The sequence below is a fragment of the Orcinus orca genome, chromosome 7, assembly GCF_937001465.1.
Source record: "Orcinus orca chromosome 7, mOrcOrc1.1, whole genome shotgun sequence".
In the NCBI taxonomy this organism is placed as follows: domain Eukaryota; kingdom Metazoa; phylum Chordata; class Mammalia; order Artiodactyla; family Delphinidae; genus Orcinus; species Orcinus orca.
In genome coordinates, this window is record NC_064565.1 from 65,627,993 (window position 1) to 65,643,318 (window position 15,326).

The following is a 15,326-nucleotide window of genomic DNA, read 5'->3' on the forward strand; positions in this document are numbered from 1 at the left end:
AGAAATAAATATGTGGAAGCTATCTCCATCATCAACAGCAGTTGCTAGGCCTATAAAATATTTGTGCATGTAGAGACTACTGAAGAGCAATGGTTCAGTTTCCTTCCCTCTCTTCCTCCATCCTGACCTTGTCCACATCCTTAGCGACCAGATAAAATCAAGTTCAGACTCTGAAGGACATTTGATCAGTAGATTACACACAATCAAAAATATCAACTTTTGGGCTTCCCTGGTGGCACAGTGGTTGAGAGTCCGCCTGCCAATGCAGGGGACGCAGGTTCGTGCCCCAGTCCGGGAAGATCCCACATGCCGCGGAGCGGCTGGGCCCGTGAGCCATGGCCGCTGAGCCTGCGCATCCGGAGCCTGTGCTCCGCAACAGGAGAGGCCACAACAGTGAGAGGCCCATGTACAGCAAAAAAAAAAAAAAATCAACTTTTATTTTAAAATGTTAAACTTACTACAAGCTGATCAGGAAAGGTCAAATATGACTTCTTCAAACATGCAATATTTGAAATAGGAAAAATTTGGCTTATAACTAATAATTTTTAAGTTGTAAGAGCATCTCATGAAGATGTTGCCTGTTTCAAATACTCAATAAGATCTTCTCTCTCACTCTTCTTTTTAAGACCAGCAAAGACCATTTTAGTTCCAGGGATATATTTTTTTGGGTTCTCCAAATATTCCATCAGAGTCTCCTCTCCCCAGATAACACCTATAAAGGTGAAAATAAGTTTTAAGTTTGTGAAGTTACATTTGTAAGGTTTACTTTCTGATGTGACCCACATATGTGAACAAAAGATTACTCTTGGACTCAGTAGGAAGGTTATTATAACTGAGAATACTTAGTTTCTGACCTACAAGAAAATTCCAAAATTAGTCTTCGGTGATCTACTCTTGGGCTTCTTTGTAGAAATCCAATGCTGTTTAAGATTATCTAAGGTACACCAATGACCAACCCAGACATGTTGGGCCTAAGCAGTATGCCATCCTCCTAGAATCACAGAGAATTCCTTCTATCTTAGAGATCAATTAACCAAAATCCTCATTTTGCAGATGAGTAAATGATGACCCAAAGAGAGGATAATAACTTACCCTAAGATGACAAGGCTATATAGAGTAAAGAACTGGTAACTAGTAACTTATATTTCCATGTTTTTTTGTTTCTCTTTTTCCCAATCACACCAAGCTGCCTCTGTCAGGATCTCTAACAAAAACCTATGAGTTCAGGAATCCAGTTTTACAATGAGAGAGAGAGGTTGCATCCAACGTTTTTCCTTTCTAAAGCCAGTTGAAAAGAACATGAACAAAGAGAAACAGAAATGCTAGTTCCACTTTCAATAAAATTTTTGAGTGAGTGCCTCTACCACCAAACTTGATACACTTAGAAGACTACCAAGGACATAAAACCTGGACCAGAGTGAAAGGACACTTTTCACTAATTTCTAAAGAAGAGAAAAGTTCTCCAAAATAGGTGACAAATCCTGAGGTGCAGAGTCATAACCCTCTGTTGGGCCCAAAGAGAGTAGAGTACATATTGGCTGGCTGTGAAAGTCTCCCTAAATTCAATTTGATAACATGGAGGGCCAGGGGAGCCAGGAGTAAAGAAGAAAACACATCTTTAAAAGAAAGATTCTACCTTGTAATAGGATAAAAGAGAAACTTGAGGTGTTGGATAACCCTGGAGCTGCCCGTCTTTGTCAGCTGAAGAGCCAAATAACCCTGCAGCAAACATATACACATACACATAGCTCTAACACATAACTGTGGGTGAGGAAGATCTTATAACCAACTGGAACACTCAGATCCTCACTCTTACTGTCCTTCTGCAAATAACCAATCAAGGACAAATTGTCCTAATCAAAAGATGAGTAGTAATCAGAAAGGAATCACCATGAAAGAGTACTGAAAACACACACACAACATACACACACACAGCAGAAAGGAATATAAAAAAAGTTAAATGAAATATACACAACAAAAATTATATACACCAAGCAGAAAAAATCAGGAGCACATTCCCATGGATTCAGAAAAGGTTTTTGTTATTTGTAATGAGGTAGACGGACCTAGAGTCTGTCATACAAAGCGAAGTAAGTCAGAAACAGAAAAACAAATACCGTATGCTAAAGCACATATATGGAATCTAAAAAGAGGTACTGGGACTTCCCCGGTGGCACAGTGGTTAAGAATCTGCCTGCCAATGCAGGGGACACGGGCCCTGGCCCGGGAAGATCCCACCTGCGGCAGAGCAACTAAGCCCACGCACCACAACTACTGAGCCTGTGCTCTAGAGCTCGTGAGACACAACTACTCAGCCCACATGCCACAGCTACTGAAGCCTTTGTGCCTACAGCCCATGCTCCACAACAAGAGAAGCCACTGCAACGAGAAGCCAGTGCACTGCAACAAAGAGTAGCCCCCACTCAGTGCAACTACAGAAAGCCTACGCACAGCAACAAGGACCCAATGCAGCCAATGATAAATAAATTTATTTTTTAAAAGTAAATTTATTTTTAAAAAATAAATTTTTAAAAATAAATTTACTTTTAAAAATAAATAAATATTTAAAAATAAATAAATAAATTTATTTTTGAAAATAAATTTATTTTTTTTAAATAAATAAATATGGGGACCTTCAAGATGACGGAGGAGTAAGATGTGGCGATCGCCTTCCTCCCCACAAACACATCAAAAATACGCCTACAGGGCTTCCCTGGTGGCGCAGTGGTTGAGAGTCCGCCTGCCGATGCAGGGGACATGGGTTCACACCCCAGTCCGGGAAGATCCCACATGCTGTGGAGCGGCTAGGCCCGTGAGCCATGGCCGCTGAGCCTGCGCACCTGGAGCCTGTGATCCGCAACGCGAGAGGCCACAACAGTGAAAGGCCCGCGTACTACAAAAAAAAAAAAATACACCTACATGTGGAACAGCACCTACAGAACACCTACTGAACGCTGGTAGAAGACCTCAGACTTCCCAAAAGGCAAGAAACTCCCCACATACCTGGGTAGGGCAAAAGAAAAAACAGAAAAAAAGAACAGGGACAGGACCTGCACCTCAGGGAGAGAGCTGTGAAGGAGGAAAAGTTTCCACACACCAGGAAGCCCCTTCACTGGTGGAGACGATGGGGGGTGGTGGGGGAGAAACTTCGGAGCCATGGAGGAGAGCACAGCAACAGGGGTGCTGAGGGCAAAGCAGAGTGATTCCCGCACACAGAATCGGTGCCGACCAGCACTCACCAGCCCGAGAGGCTTGTCTGCTCACCCGCCACGGCAGGCAGCGCTGGGAGCTGAGGTCGGGCTTCGGAGGTCAGACCCCGGGGAGAGGACTGGGGGTTGGCTGCAAGAACACAGCCTGAAGGAGGATAGTGAGCCACAGCTAGCTGGGAGGGAGTCCAGGAAAACCTCTGGACCTGCCTAAGAGGCAAGAGACCACTGTTTCGGGGTGCGCAAGAAGAGGGGATTCAGAGCTCCGCCTAAACAAGCTCCAGTGACTGGGCGAGCCGCGGCTATCAGCACAGACACCAGGGACAGGCATGAAATGCTAAGGCTGCTGCTGCAGCCACCAAGAAGCCTCTGTGCAAGCACAGGTCAGTATCCACACCTCCCCACCCATAAGCCTGTGCAGCCCGCCACTGCCAGGGTCCCATGACCCAGGGACCACTTCTCGAGGCGAACATACGGCGCGCCTCAGGCTGTAGCAACATCACACCGGCCTCTGCAGCCTCAGGCTCGCCCCGCATTCCGTACCCCTCCCTCCCCCTGGCCTGAGGGAGCCAGAGCCCCTTAATCAGCTGCTACTTTAACCCCATAATGTCTGAGCAGGAACAGACACCTTCAGGGGACCTACATGCAGAGGCGGGGCCAAATGCAAAGCTGAACCCCAGGAGCTGTGCAAACAAGAAGACAAAGGGAAATTTCTCCCAGCAGCCTCAGGAGCAGCAGATTAAATCTCCACAATCACCTTGATGTACCCTGCATCTGTGGAATACCTGAATAGACAAGGAATCATCCCAAAACGGAGGCCATGGACTTTGGGAGCAACTACAGACTTGGGGGTTTGCTTTCTGCATCTAAATTGTTTCTAGTTTTATGTTTATCTTAGTTTAGTATTTAGAGCTTATTATCATTGACAGATTTGTTTATTGATTTGGTTGCTCTCTTCCTTTATTCTTTTTATAAATATATATATTTTTTTCCTTTTTCCCTTTTTGTGAGTGTGTAACTGTATTCTTCTTTGTGTGATTTTCTCTGTATAGGTTTGCTTTTACCATCTGTCCTAGGGTTCTGCCTGTCTAGTATTTTTTCTTAGTATAGTTTTTAGTGCTTGTTATGATTGGTAGATTTGTTTTCTGGTTTGGTCTCTCGCTTCTTTCTTTCTTTTATTACTTTTTTAAATTTTTAACAATATTTTTTATTTTAATAACTTTATTTTATTTCTTTTCTTCTTTTTTTCTATCTTTCTTTTTCTCCCTTTTCTTCTGAGCCGTGTGACTGACAAGGTCTTCGTGCTATGGCCAGGTGTCAGGCCTGAGCCTCTGAGGTGGGAGAGCTGAGTTCAGGACACTGCTCCACCAAAGACCTCCCAGCCCCATGTAATAGCAAACGGCCAAAGCTCACCCAGAGATCTCCATCCCAACGCTAAGACCCAGCTCCACTCAACAACAAGCAAGCTACAGTGCTGGACACACTATGCCAACCAACTAGCAAGACAGGAACACAACCCCACCCATTAGCAGAGAGGCTGCCTAAAATCATAATAAGGTCACAGACACCCCAAAACACACTACCGGACATGGTCCTGCCCACCAAAAAGACAAGATCCAGCCCCATCCACCAGAAAACAGGCACCAGTCCCCTGCACCAGGAAGCCTACACAACCCACTGAAACAACCTTACCCACTGGGGGCAGACACCAAAAACAAAAAGAACTACGAACGTGCAGCTTGAGAAAAGGAGACCCCAAAGACAGTAAGTTAAGCAAAATGAGAACACAGAGAAATACACAGCAGTTGAAGGAGCAAGGTAAAAACCCACCAGACCAAACAAATGAAGAGGAAATAGGAAGTTTACCTGAAAAAGAATTCAGAATAATGATAGTAAAGATGATCCAAAATCATTGAAAAAATACAAGAAATGCTTAACAAGGACCTAGAAGAACAAAAGAGCAAACAAACAATGATGAACAACAGAATAAATGAAATTAAAAATTCTCTAGAAGGAATCAACAGCAGAATAACTGAGGCAGAAGAACAGAAAAGTGACCTGGAAGATAAAATAGTGGAAACAACTACCACAGAGAAGAAAAAAGAATGAAAAGAATTGAGACAGTCTCAGAGACCTCTAGGACAACAGTAAATGTAACAACATTCGAATTACAGGGGTCCCAGAAGAAGAAGAGAGAAAGAAAGGGACTGAGAAAATATTCAAAGAGATTATACTTGAAAACTTCCCAAATATGTGAAGGGAAATAATCAATCAAGACCAGGAAGCGCCGAGAGTCCCATACAGGATAAATCCAAGGAGAAACACGCCAAGACACATATTAATCAAACTATCAAAAATTAAATACAAAGAAAAAATATTAAAAGCAGCAAGGGAAAAACAACAAATAACATACAAGGGAATCCCCATACGGTTAACAGCTGAACTTTCAGCAGAAACTCTGCAAGTCAGAAGGGAGTGGAAGGACATATAGAAAGTGATGAAAGGGGAAAAGCTACAACCAAGATTACTCTACCCAGCAAGGATCTCTTTCAGATTCGACAGAGAAATGAAAACCTTTACAGACAAGCAAAAGCAAAGAGAATTCAGCAACACCAAACCAGATTTACAACAAATGCTAAAGGAACTTCTCTAGACAGGAAACACAGAGAAGGAAAAGACCTACAATTACACACACAAAACAATTAACAAAATGGTAATAGGAACATACATATCAATAACTACCAAAAATGTAAATAGATTAAATGCTCCAACCAAAAGACACAGACTGGCTGAATAGATACAAAAACACCACCTGTTTAATGCTGTCTACAAGAGACCCACTTCAGCCCTAGGGACACATACAGACTGAAAGTGAGGGGATGGAAAAAGATACTCCATGCAAATGGAAATCAAAAGAAAGCTGGAACAGCAATTCTCATATCAAACAAAATAGACTTTAAAAAAGACTATTACAAGAGACAAAGAAGGACACTACATAATGATCAAGGGATTAATCCAAGAAGATATAACAATTGTAAATATTTATTCACCCAATATAGGAATACCTCAATACATAAGGCAAACGCTAACAGCCATAAAAGGGGAAACTGACATTAACACAATCATAGTAGGGGACTTTAACACCCCACTTTCACCAAAGGACAGGTCATCCAAAATGAAAATAAATAAGGAAACACAGGCTTTAAATGATACATTAAACAAGATGGACTTAATTGATATTTATAGGACATTCCATTCAAAAACAACAGAATACACTTTCTTCTCAAAGGCTCATGGAACATTCCACATAATAGATCATACCTTGGGCCACAAATCAACACTTGGTAAATTTTAGAAAACTGAAATCATATCAAGTAACTTTTCTGACCATAATTCTGTGAGACTAGATATCAATTACAGGAAAAAAACTGTAAAAAATACAAACACATGGAGACTAAACAATACACTACTACATAAGCAAGAGATCACTGAAGAAATCCAAAAGGAAATCAAAAAATACCTAGAAAGAAATGACAACGAAAACACAACGACCCAAAACGTATGGGATGCAGCAAAAGCACTTCTAAGAGGGAGGTTTATAGCAATACCATCCTATGTTAAGAAACAAGAAACATCTCAAATGAACAACCTAACCTTACACCTAAAGCAATTAGAGAAAGAAGAACAAAAAAACCCCAATGTCAGCAGAAGGAAAGAAATCATAAAGATCAGATCAGAAATAAATGAAGGAAACAATAGCAAAGATCAATAAAACTAAAAGCTGATTCTTTGAGAAGATAAACAAAATTGATAAACCACTAGTGAGACTCATCAGGAAAGAAAGGGAGAAGAGACAAATCAACAGAATTAGAAAATGAAAAAGGAGAAGTAAAAACAGCCACTGGAGAAATACAAATGATTATAAGAGATTACTACAAGTAACTATATGCCAAAAAATTGGAAACCCTGGAAGACATGGACAAATTCTTAGAAAAGCACAACCTTCCGAGACTGAACCAGGAAGAAATAGAAAATATAAACAGACCAATCACAAGCACTGAAATTGAAACTGTGATTAAAAATCTTCCAACAAACAAAAGCCCAGGACCAGATGGCTTCACAGGCAAATTCTATCAAACATTCAGAGAAGACCTAACACTTATCCTTCTCACACTCTTCCAAAATATAGCAGAGGGAGGAACACTCCCAAACTCATTCTACAGGCCCCCATCACCCTGATACCAAAACCAGACAAAGATGTCACAAAAAGAGAAACCTACAGGCCAATATCACTGATGAACATAGATGCAAAAATCCTCAACAAAATACTAGCAAACAGAATCCAACAACACATTAAAAGGATCATACACCATGATCAAGTGGGATTTATGCCAGGAACACAAGGAATCTTCAATGTATGCAAATCAATCAATGTGATAAACCATATTAACAAATTGAAGGAGAAAAACCATATGATCATCTCAATAGATGCAGAAAAAGCTTTTGACAAAATTCTACACCCATTTATGATAAAAACCCTCCAGAGAGTAGGCATAGAGGGAACTTACCTCAACATAATAAAGGCCATATATGACAAACCCACAGCCAACATCATTCTCAATCGTGAAAAACTGAAACCATTTCTAAAAAGATCAGGAAAAAGACAAGGTTGCCCACTCTCACCACTATTATTCAACAAAGTTTGGAAGTTTTAGCCACAGAAATCAGAGAAGCAACAGAAATTAAAGGAATCCAAATCAGAAAAGAAAAGTAAAACTGTCACTGTTTGCAGATGACATGATCCTGTACAAGGAGAATCCTAACAATGCTACCAGAAAATTACTAGAGCTAATCAATGAATTTGGTAAAGTAGCAGGATACAAAATTAATGCACAGAAATCTCTTGCATTCCTATACACTAATTATGAAAAATCTGAAAGAGAAATTAAGGAAACACTCCCATTTACCACTGCAACAAAAAGAATAAAATACCTAGGAATAAACCTACCTAAGGAGACAAAAGACCCGTATGCAGAAAACTATAAGACACTGATGAAAGAAATTAAAGATGATCCAAACAGATGGAGAGATATACCATGTTCTTGGATTGGAAGAATCAACATTGTGAAAATGACTCTACTACCCAAAGCAATCTACAGATTCAATGCAATACCTATCAAACTATCAAATGGCATTTTTCACAGAAGTAGAACAAAAAATTTCACAATTCATATGGAAACACAAAAGACCCCGAAAAGCCAAAGCAATCTTGAGAAAGAAACATGGAGCTGGAGCAATCAGGCTCCCTGACTTCCAACTATACTACAAAGCTACAGTAATCAAGACAGTATGGTACTGGCACAAAAACAGAAGTATAGATCAATAGAACAGGAAAGAAAGCTGAGATAAACCCACACACATATGGTCACCTTATCTTTGAGAAAGGAGGCAAGACTATACAATGGAGAAAAGACAGCCTCTTCAATAAGTGATTCTGGCAAAACTGGACAGCTCCATGTAAAAGAATGAAATTAGAACACTCCCTAACATTATATACAAGAATAAACTCAAAATGGATTAAAAACCTAAATGTAAGGCCAGACACTATGAAACTCTTAGAGGAAAACATAGGCAGAACACTCTATGACATAAATCACAGCAGGAACCCTTTTGACCCATCTCCTAGAGAAGTGGAAATAAAAATAAAACTAAACAAATAGGACCTATTGAAACTTCAAAGCTTTTGCACAGCAAAGGAAACCATAAACAGGACGAAAAAACAACCCTCAGAATGGGAGAAAATATTTGCAAACGAAGCAACTGACAAAAGATTAATCTCCAAAATATACAAGCAGCTAGTGCAGCTCAATATCAAAAAAAGAAACAACCCAATCCTAAACTGGGCAGTAGACCTAAATAGACATTTCTCCAAAGAAGATATACAGACTCCCAACAAAAACATGAAAGGATGCTCAACATCACTAATCATTACAGAAATACAAATCAAAACTACAATGAAGTATCACCTCACACCAGTCAGAATGGCTATCATCAAAAAATCTACAAACAATAAATGCTGGAGACGGTGTGGAGAAAAGGGAACCCTCTTGCATTGTTGGTGGGAATGGAGGACAGTAAAAAACTAAAGATAGAACTACCATATGACCCAGCAATTCCACTACTGGGCATATACCCTGAGAAAACCATAATTTAGAAAGTGTCATGTAACACAATGATCATTGCAGCTCTATTTACAATAGCCAGGTCATGGAAGCAACCTAAGTGTCCATCGACAGATGAATGGATAAAGAAGATGTGGCATATATGTACAATAGAATATTACTCAGCCATAAAAAGAAAGGAAACTGAGTTATTTGTAGTGAGATGGATGGACCTAGAGTCTGTCATACAGTGTAAAGTAAGTTAGAAAGAGAAAAACAAATACCGTATGCTAACACATATATATGGAATCTAAAAAAAAAGAAAATGGTTCTGAAGAACCTAGGGGCCGGACAGGAATAAAGACACAGACATAGAGAATGGACTTGAGGACACAGGGAGGGGGAAGGGTAAGCTGGGATGGCGTGAGAGAGTAGCATGGACATATATACACTACCAAACATAAAACAGATAGCTTGTAGGAAGCAGTCGCATCACACAGGGAGATCAGCTTGGTTCTTTGTGACCACCTAGAGGGGTGGCACAGGGATGGTGGGAGGGAGATGCAAGAGAGAGGGGATATGGTGATATATGTATATGTATAGCTGACTCACTTTGTTATATAGCAGAAACTAACACACCATTGTAAAGCAATTATACTCCAATAAAGATGTTAAAAAATAAAATTAAATAAATAAAAGTAAATAAATTAAATTAAAAGACAGTACTGATGAACCTAGTGGCAAGGCAGAAATAAAGACATGTAGAGAACGGACTTGAGGACACAGGTGAGGAAGGGGAAGCTGGGATGAAATGAAAGAGTAGCATTGTCATATATACACTACCAAATGTAAAATGGATGGCTAGTGGGAAGCTGCTGCGTAGCACAGTGAGATCAGCTCAATGTTTTGTGATGACCGAGAGGGCTGGGATAGGGAGGGTGGGAGGCTCGAGAGGGAGGGGATATGGGGATAGATGTATACATATAGCTGATTCACTTTGTTGTACAGCAGAAACTAACACAACATTGTAAATCAATTATACTCCAATAAAGACCAAAAAAAACAACTTATCAGCTAAAAAAAAAAAGGTCTTTATAAATCAAGGGCTTATAGCAGAGCTACAAAGGTTCAAGGAGATGATAAAACAGAAAGACATAAATAACAGCAAAAAGAATAGATACTACTGATAGCACAATCAGGCTTGAAAATATTGATAAAAACAAAATGAAAATAAAAAGTTTAAAACAATCATAGGAAAAATAACAGAAATAGAAGACATTTAGACAACAGATATCCCAAATATGCACAATTGATGGCCCAAGTAAGATTTAATAAAAACAAATGAAATAGTATAAAATTATTAAAACATATAATTCAAGAAAACTTTCAAAAATAAAAGTCCTTAAAAACAAACAACTCAATCTAAAAATGGGCAGAAGACCTAAATAGACATTTCTCCAAAGAAGATATACAGATTGCCAACAAACACATGAAAGAATGCTCAACATCATTAATCATTAGAGAAATGTAAATCAAAACTACAATGAGATATCATCTCACACCGGTCAGAATGGCCATCATCAAAAAATCTACAAACAATAAATGCTGGAGAGGGTGTAGGGTGTGGAGAAAAGGGAACCCTCATACACTGTTGGTGGGAATGTAAATTGATACAGCCACTATGGAGAACAGTATGGAGGTTCCTTAAAAAACTACAAATAGAACTACCATATGACCCAGCAATCCCACTACTGGGCATATACCCTGAGAAAACCATAATTCAAAAAGAGTCATGTACCACAATGTTCATTGCAGCTCTATTTACAATAGCCAGCACATGGAAGCAACCTAAGTGTCCATTGACAGATGAATGGATAAAGAAGATGTGGCACATATATACAATGGAATATTACTCAGCCATATAAAGAAACAAAATTGAGTTACTTGTAGTGAGGTGGATGGACCTAGAGTCTGTCATACAGTGTGAAGTAAGTCAGAAAGAGTAAAACAAATACCGTGTGCTAACACATATATATGGAATCTAAAAAAAAAAAAAAAGTGGTCATGAAGAACCTAGGGGCAAGACGGGAAGAAAGACGCAGACCTACTAGAGAATGGGCTTGAGGACACGGGGAGGGGGAAGGGTAAGCTGGGACAAAGTGAGAGAGTGGTAGTGTATATAGAACATATATACACTACCAAATGTAAAATAGATAGCCAGTGGGAAACATAGCACAGGGAGATCAGTTCGGTGCTTTGTGACCAGCTAGAAGGGTGGGATAGGTAGGGTGGGAGGGAGGGAGATGCAAGAGGGAAGAGATATGGGGATATATGTATATGTATAACTGATTCACTTTGTTATAAAGCAGAAACTAACACACCATTGTAAAGCAATTATACTCCAATAAAAATGTTAAGAAGAAAAAAAAAAGTCCTGAATCTGCCAATTGGAAGAACACATGTCCAGGAAAATCTGAAACAGATCAATCAAGGCTTATACACAGCCTAGTAAATTACTAAATTTCAATACGAATTTTACTGAAACTTAGGGGGAAAAGAGTAAAATAAAAATAAAAACAAGTAACTTATAATGGAAAACAATCAGGCTGGCTTCAGATTTCTCCAAAGAAAAATTCAACATGAAGCATACAAAATCCTGAGGAAGTAAAAGTATCATCCAATCATTTTACGTCTAGCCAAACAATTCAAGTGTAATGGGAATCCATCGATCTTTTCAAACATCAAGAACTGGAGTAATATGGTTCCAGTAATTCTTTCTTGGCATAACTACTGATAGATAATCTTCTACCAACCAAAAAGTAAATATAGACACTGTGGTAAAAGCTGGGAATAAGCACTAATACAATCTAAATGTAGGACAAATGTTAAAGCAACTGTGGTAATTATAGTTACATAGGATATAAATTATATGTATCATGTCAAATCAGAAATAACAACATAAGTAGCTCAGTTAAGAGTATGAAAAAATTGGGGCTTCCCTGGTGGCGCAGTGGTTGGGATTCCGCCCGCCGATGTAGGGGACGCGGGTTCGCGCCCCAGTCCGGGAGGATCCCGCATGCCGCGGAGCAGCTGGGCCCATGAGCCATGGCCGCTGGGCCTGCGCGTCCGGAGCCTGTGCTCCGCAACGGGAAAGGCCACAGCAGTGAGAGGCCCGCGTACCGCAAAAAAAAAAAAAAAAAAAAAGAGTATGAAAAAATTGGAGGTTGTATAACCACTTTGATTCTCTCATCCTTCAGAGTGAAGAATAGACAGATATTGCTTAAAGTAGTTAAATAAAATAATAGAGGCATACAGTATAACTTAAAGTATGAATACAGCCACTAAAATTATAAAGAATAATATTACCATATAAAATTAGTTGGTAAAGGGAAAGGAATAGGGGAGTATAGGGAGACATGAATATACATAATTTCCTATCACTCATACTGGTAAGTATCCTTTTAAACTATCTGAATTTTCATATAATATAAATAGGTTTCAAAATATTTTTTAAATTATTAGTACATTTATGATTTTATGTGTCCTACTGCTTATTTTAACAGATCTGACATGACAAAAGGAAAAAGATAATAATAATAATGTTAGTTCAGCTAATATGTTAACCCCATGATATGATTTCATCAAAGGCTGAAGAAGATCTGAGTCTGAATCTTAGTTATATCACTTGTTAGCACACAACCCTGGGCAAATCATGAGTTAATTCAATTTGTTTCAATTATCATTGCCCCCAAAATGCAAACAGCATATAGTTATTCAATAATATGTATAAAGTACTATTCTCAAAAGAAAAATTGTATCCATTTACAGATGTTTAAAAAAAAAATACAGATGCTCAACATCACTAATCTTTAGGGAAATGCAAACCAAAACCACAAGGAGATATCACTTCACACCCATTACGAAAGCTATTATCAACAAACAAACAAACAAAAAACAAAATAACAAATGTTGTCTGAGATGTGGAGAACTCGGAATCCTTACGTATTGCTGGTGGGAACATAAAATGATAGAGCCCTTATGGAAAATGGTACAAGCTATTTCTCAAAAAATTAAACTCAAAATTTTCATATGATTCAGCAATTCCACTTCTGGGTATTACACCCAAAGGAAGTGAAAGCAGGAACATGAACAAATATTTATATCCTGTGTTCATAGCATCATTATTCATAATAGCCAAAACTGGACGTAACCAGAGTGTCCACTGATTGATAAACAAAATGTGGTATATACATACAATGTAATATCATATAGCCTTTAAATGGACGGAAATTATGACACATGGTACAACATGAATAAACCCTAAAGACATTATGCTACATGAAATCAGCTAGTCACAAGAAGACAAATACCATGTGACTACATTTATATGAGGTACCTAGAGTAGTCAAATTCAGAGACAAAACAGAATGGGGGTTTCCAGGGCCTGTTTAATGGGTACAGAGTTTCAGTTTGGGAAGATAAAAAACTTCTGGAGATGGATGGTGGCGATGGCTGCAGAACAATGTGAATGTGCTTAATGCTACAGAACTGTACACTTTAAAATGGTTAAAATGGTAAATGTTATGTTATACATATTTAGCTACAATTTTTTTAAACCACACTATATAAAATTATTGCCACAATCATGAATTTTGTAAAACTATACTCTAAGCAAGTCATATGGAACAATCGTCTTTAAAATATGAGAATTTCCTTATTCTTTTGAAAACTAAAATGGTCTAATTATTTCCAACACCATACATGGAAAATAAACTACGGCTGACAGTTTTCCACAATTTGTATTAAAACTGAACTACTGACTTCTTGGCTCTTCTTATCAAGTCTGTCTTTGATCAAGCTGTCCTAAAGTATTTTTTAAATCTTTATTTATTCTAAATAATATTATTTTAAAATCCTGTTCAATTAACCTAGTAAGCTACTTACATTATTTTTTCCAGCTTTACTGAGATATAATTGATATATAACATTCTATAAGCTTAAGGTGTACAATATGTTAATTTGATACACTTACATATTGCAAAATCATTACCACCATAGCATTAGCAGAAACCTCCACCCCATCACATGATTACCATTTCTTCTTTGTAGTGCGAACATTTAAGATATACTCTCTTAGCAACTTTCAAGTATATAATACAGTATTATTAGCTATAATCACCATGTTATACATCAGATACCCAGAACTTGTTAATCCTATAGCTGGAAGTTTGTACCCTTTGACAAATATCTCCCCATTACCCTAACTCCCCACCCCTGGTCACTACCCCTCTACTTTCAATTTTTCTAAGCTTGGCTTTTTTAGATTCCACATGTAAGTGGTATTATACAGTATTTGTCTTTCTCTGTCTGACTTATTTCACTTAGCATAATGCCCTCAAGGTTCATCCAAGTTGTTGTAAATAGCAGGATTTCTTTCTTTCTCATGGTTGAATAATATTCTATTGTGTATATACAGTACATCTTCTTTATTCATTCATCCACTGATGGACTCTTAGGATATTTCAATATCTTGGCTATTGTAAATAATGCTGTAATGAACATGGTGGTGCAGATATCTCTTCAAGATTCTGCTTTCATTTCCTTTGAATATATACCCAGAAGTGGGATTACTGGATCATATGGTAGGTCTATTTTTAACTTTTTTTTTTTTTTTTTTTTTTTTTTTTTTTTTTTTTTTGCGGTACACGGGCCTCTCACTGTTGTGGCCTCTCCCGTTGCGGAGCACAGGCTCCGGACGCGCCGGCTCAGCGGCCATGACTCACGGGCCCAGCCGCTCCGCGGCATGTGGGATCTTCCCGGACCGGGGGCACGAACCCGCGTCCCCTGCATCGGCAGGCGGACTCTGAACCACTGCGCCACCAGGGAAGCCCTATTTTTAACTTTTTGAGGAAACTACATATTGTTTTCCACAGTGGCTTACCAATTTGCATTCCCACCA

The 15,326-nt window shown here is 38.7% G+C and overlaps 1 protein-coding gene across 1 annotated transcript in view; it reads right to left on the reverse strand.

The window, feature by feature from the left end:
* Nucleotides 1-421: 421 nt before the first annotated feature.
* Nucleotides 422-15,326, reverse strand: part of LOC105747703 (cytochrome c 2) — a 29,646-nt gene continuing 14,741 nt past the window's right edge. The window contains exon 2 of the mRNA XM_004267366.2: nt 422-712. Coding sequence (XP_004267414.1) covers nt 564-712 — 149 coding nt within the window. The 3' untranslated portion in view covers nt 422-563. The remainder of the gene's footprint in view (nt 713-15,326) is intronic.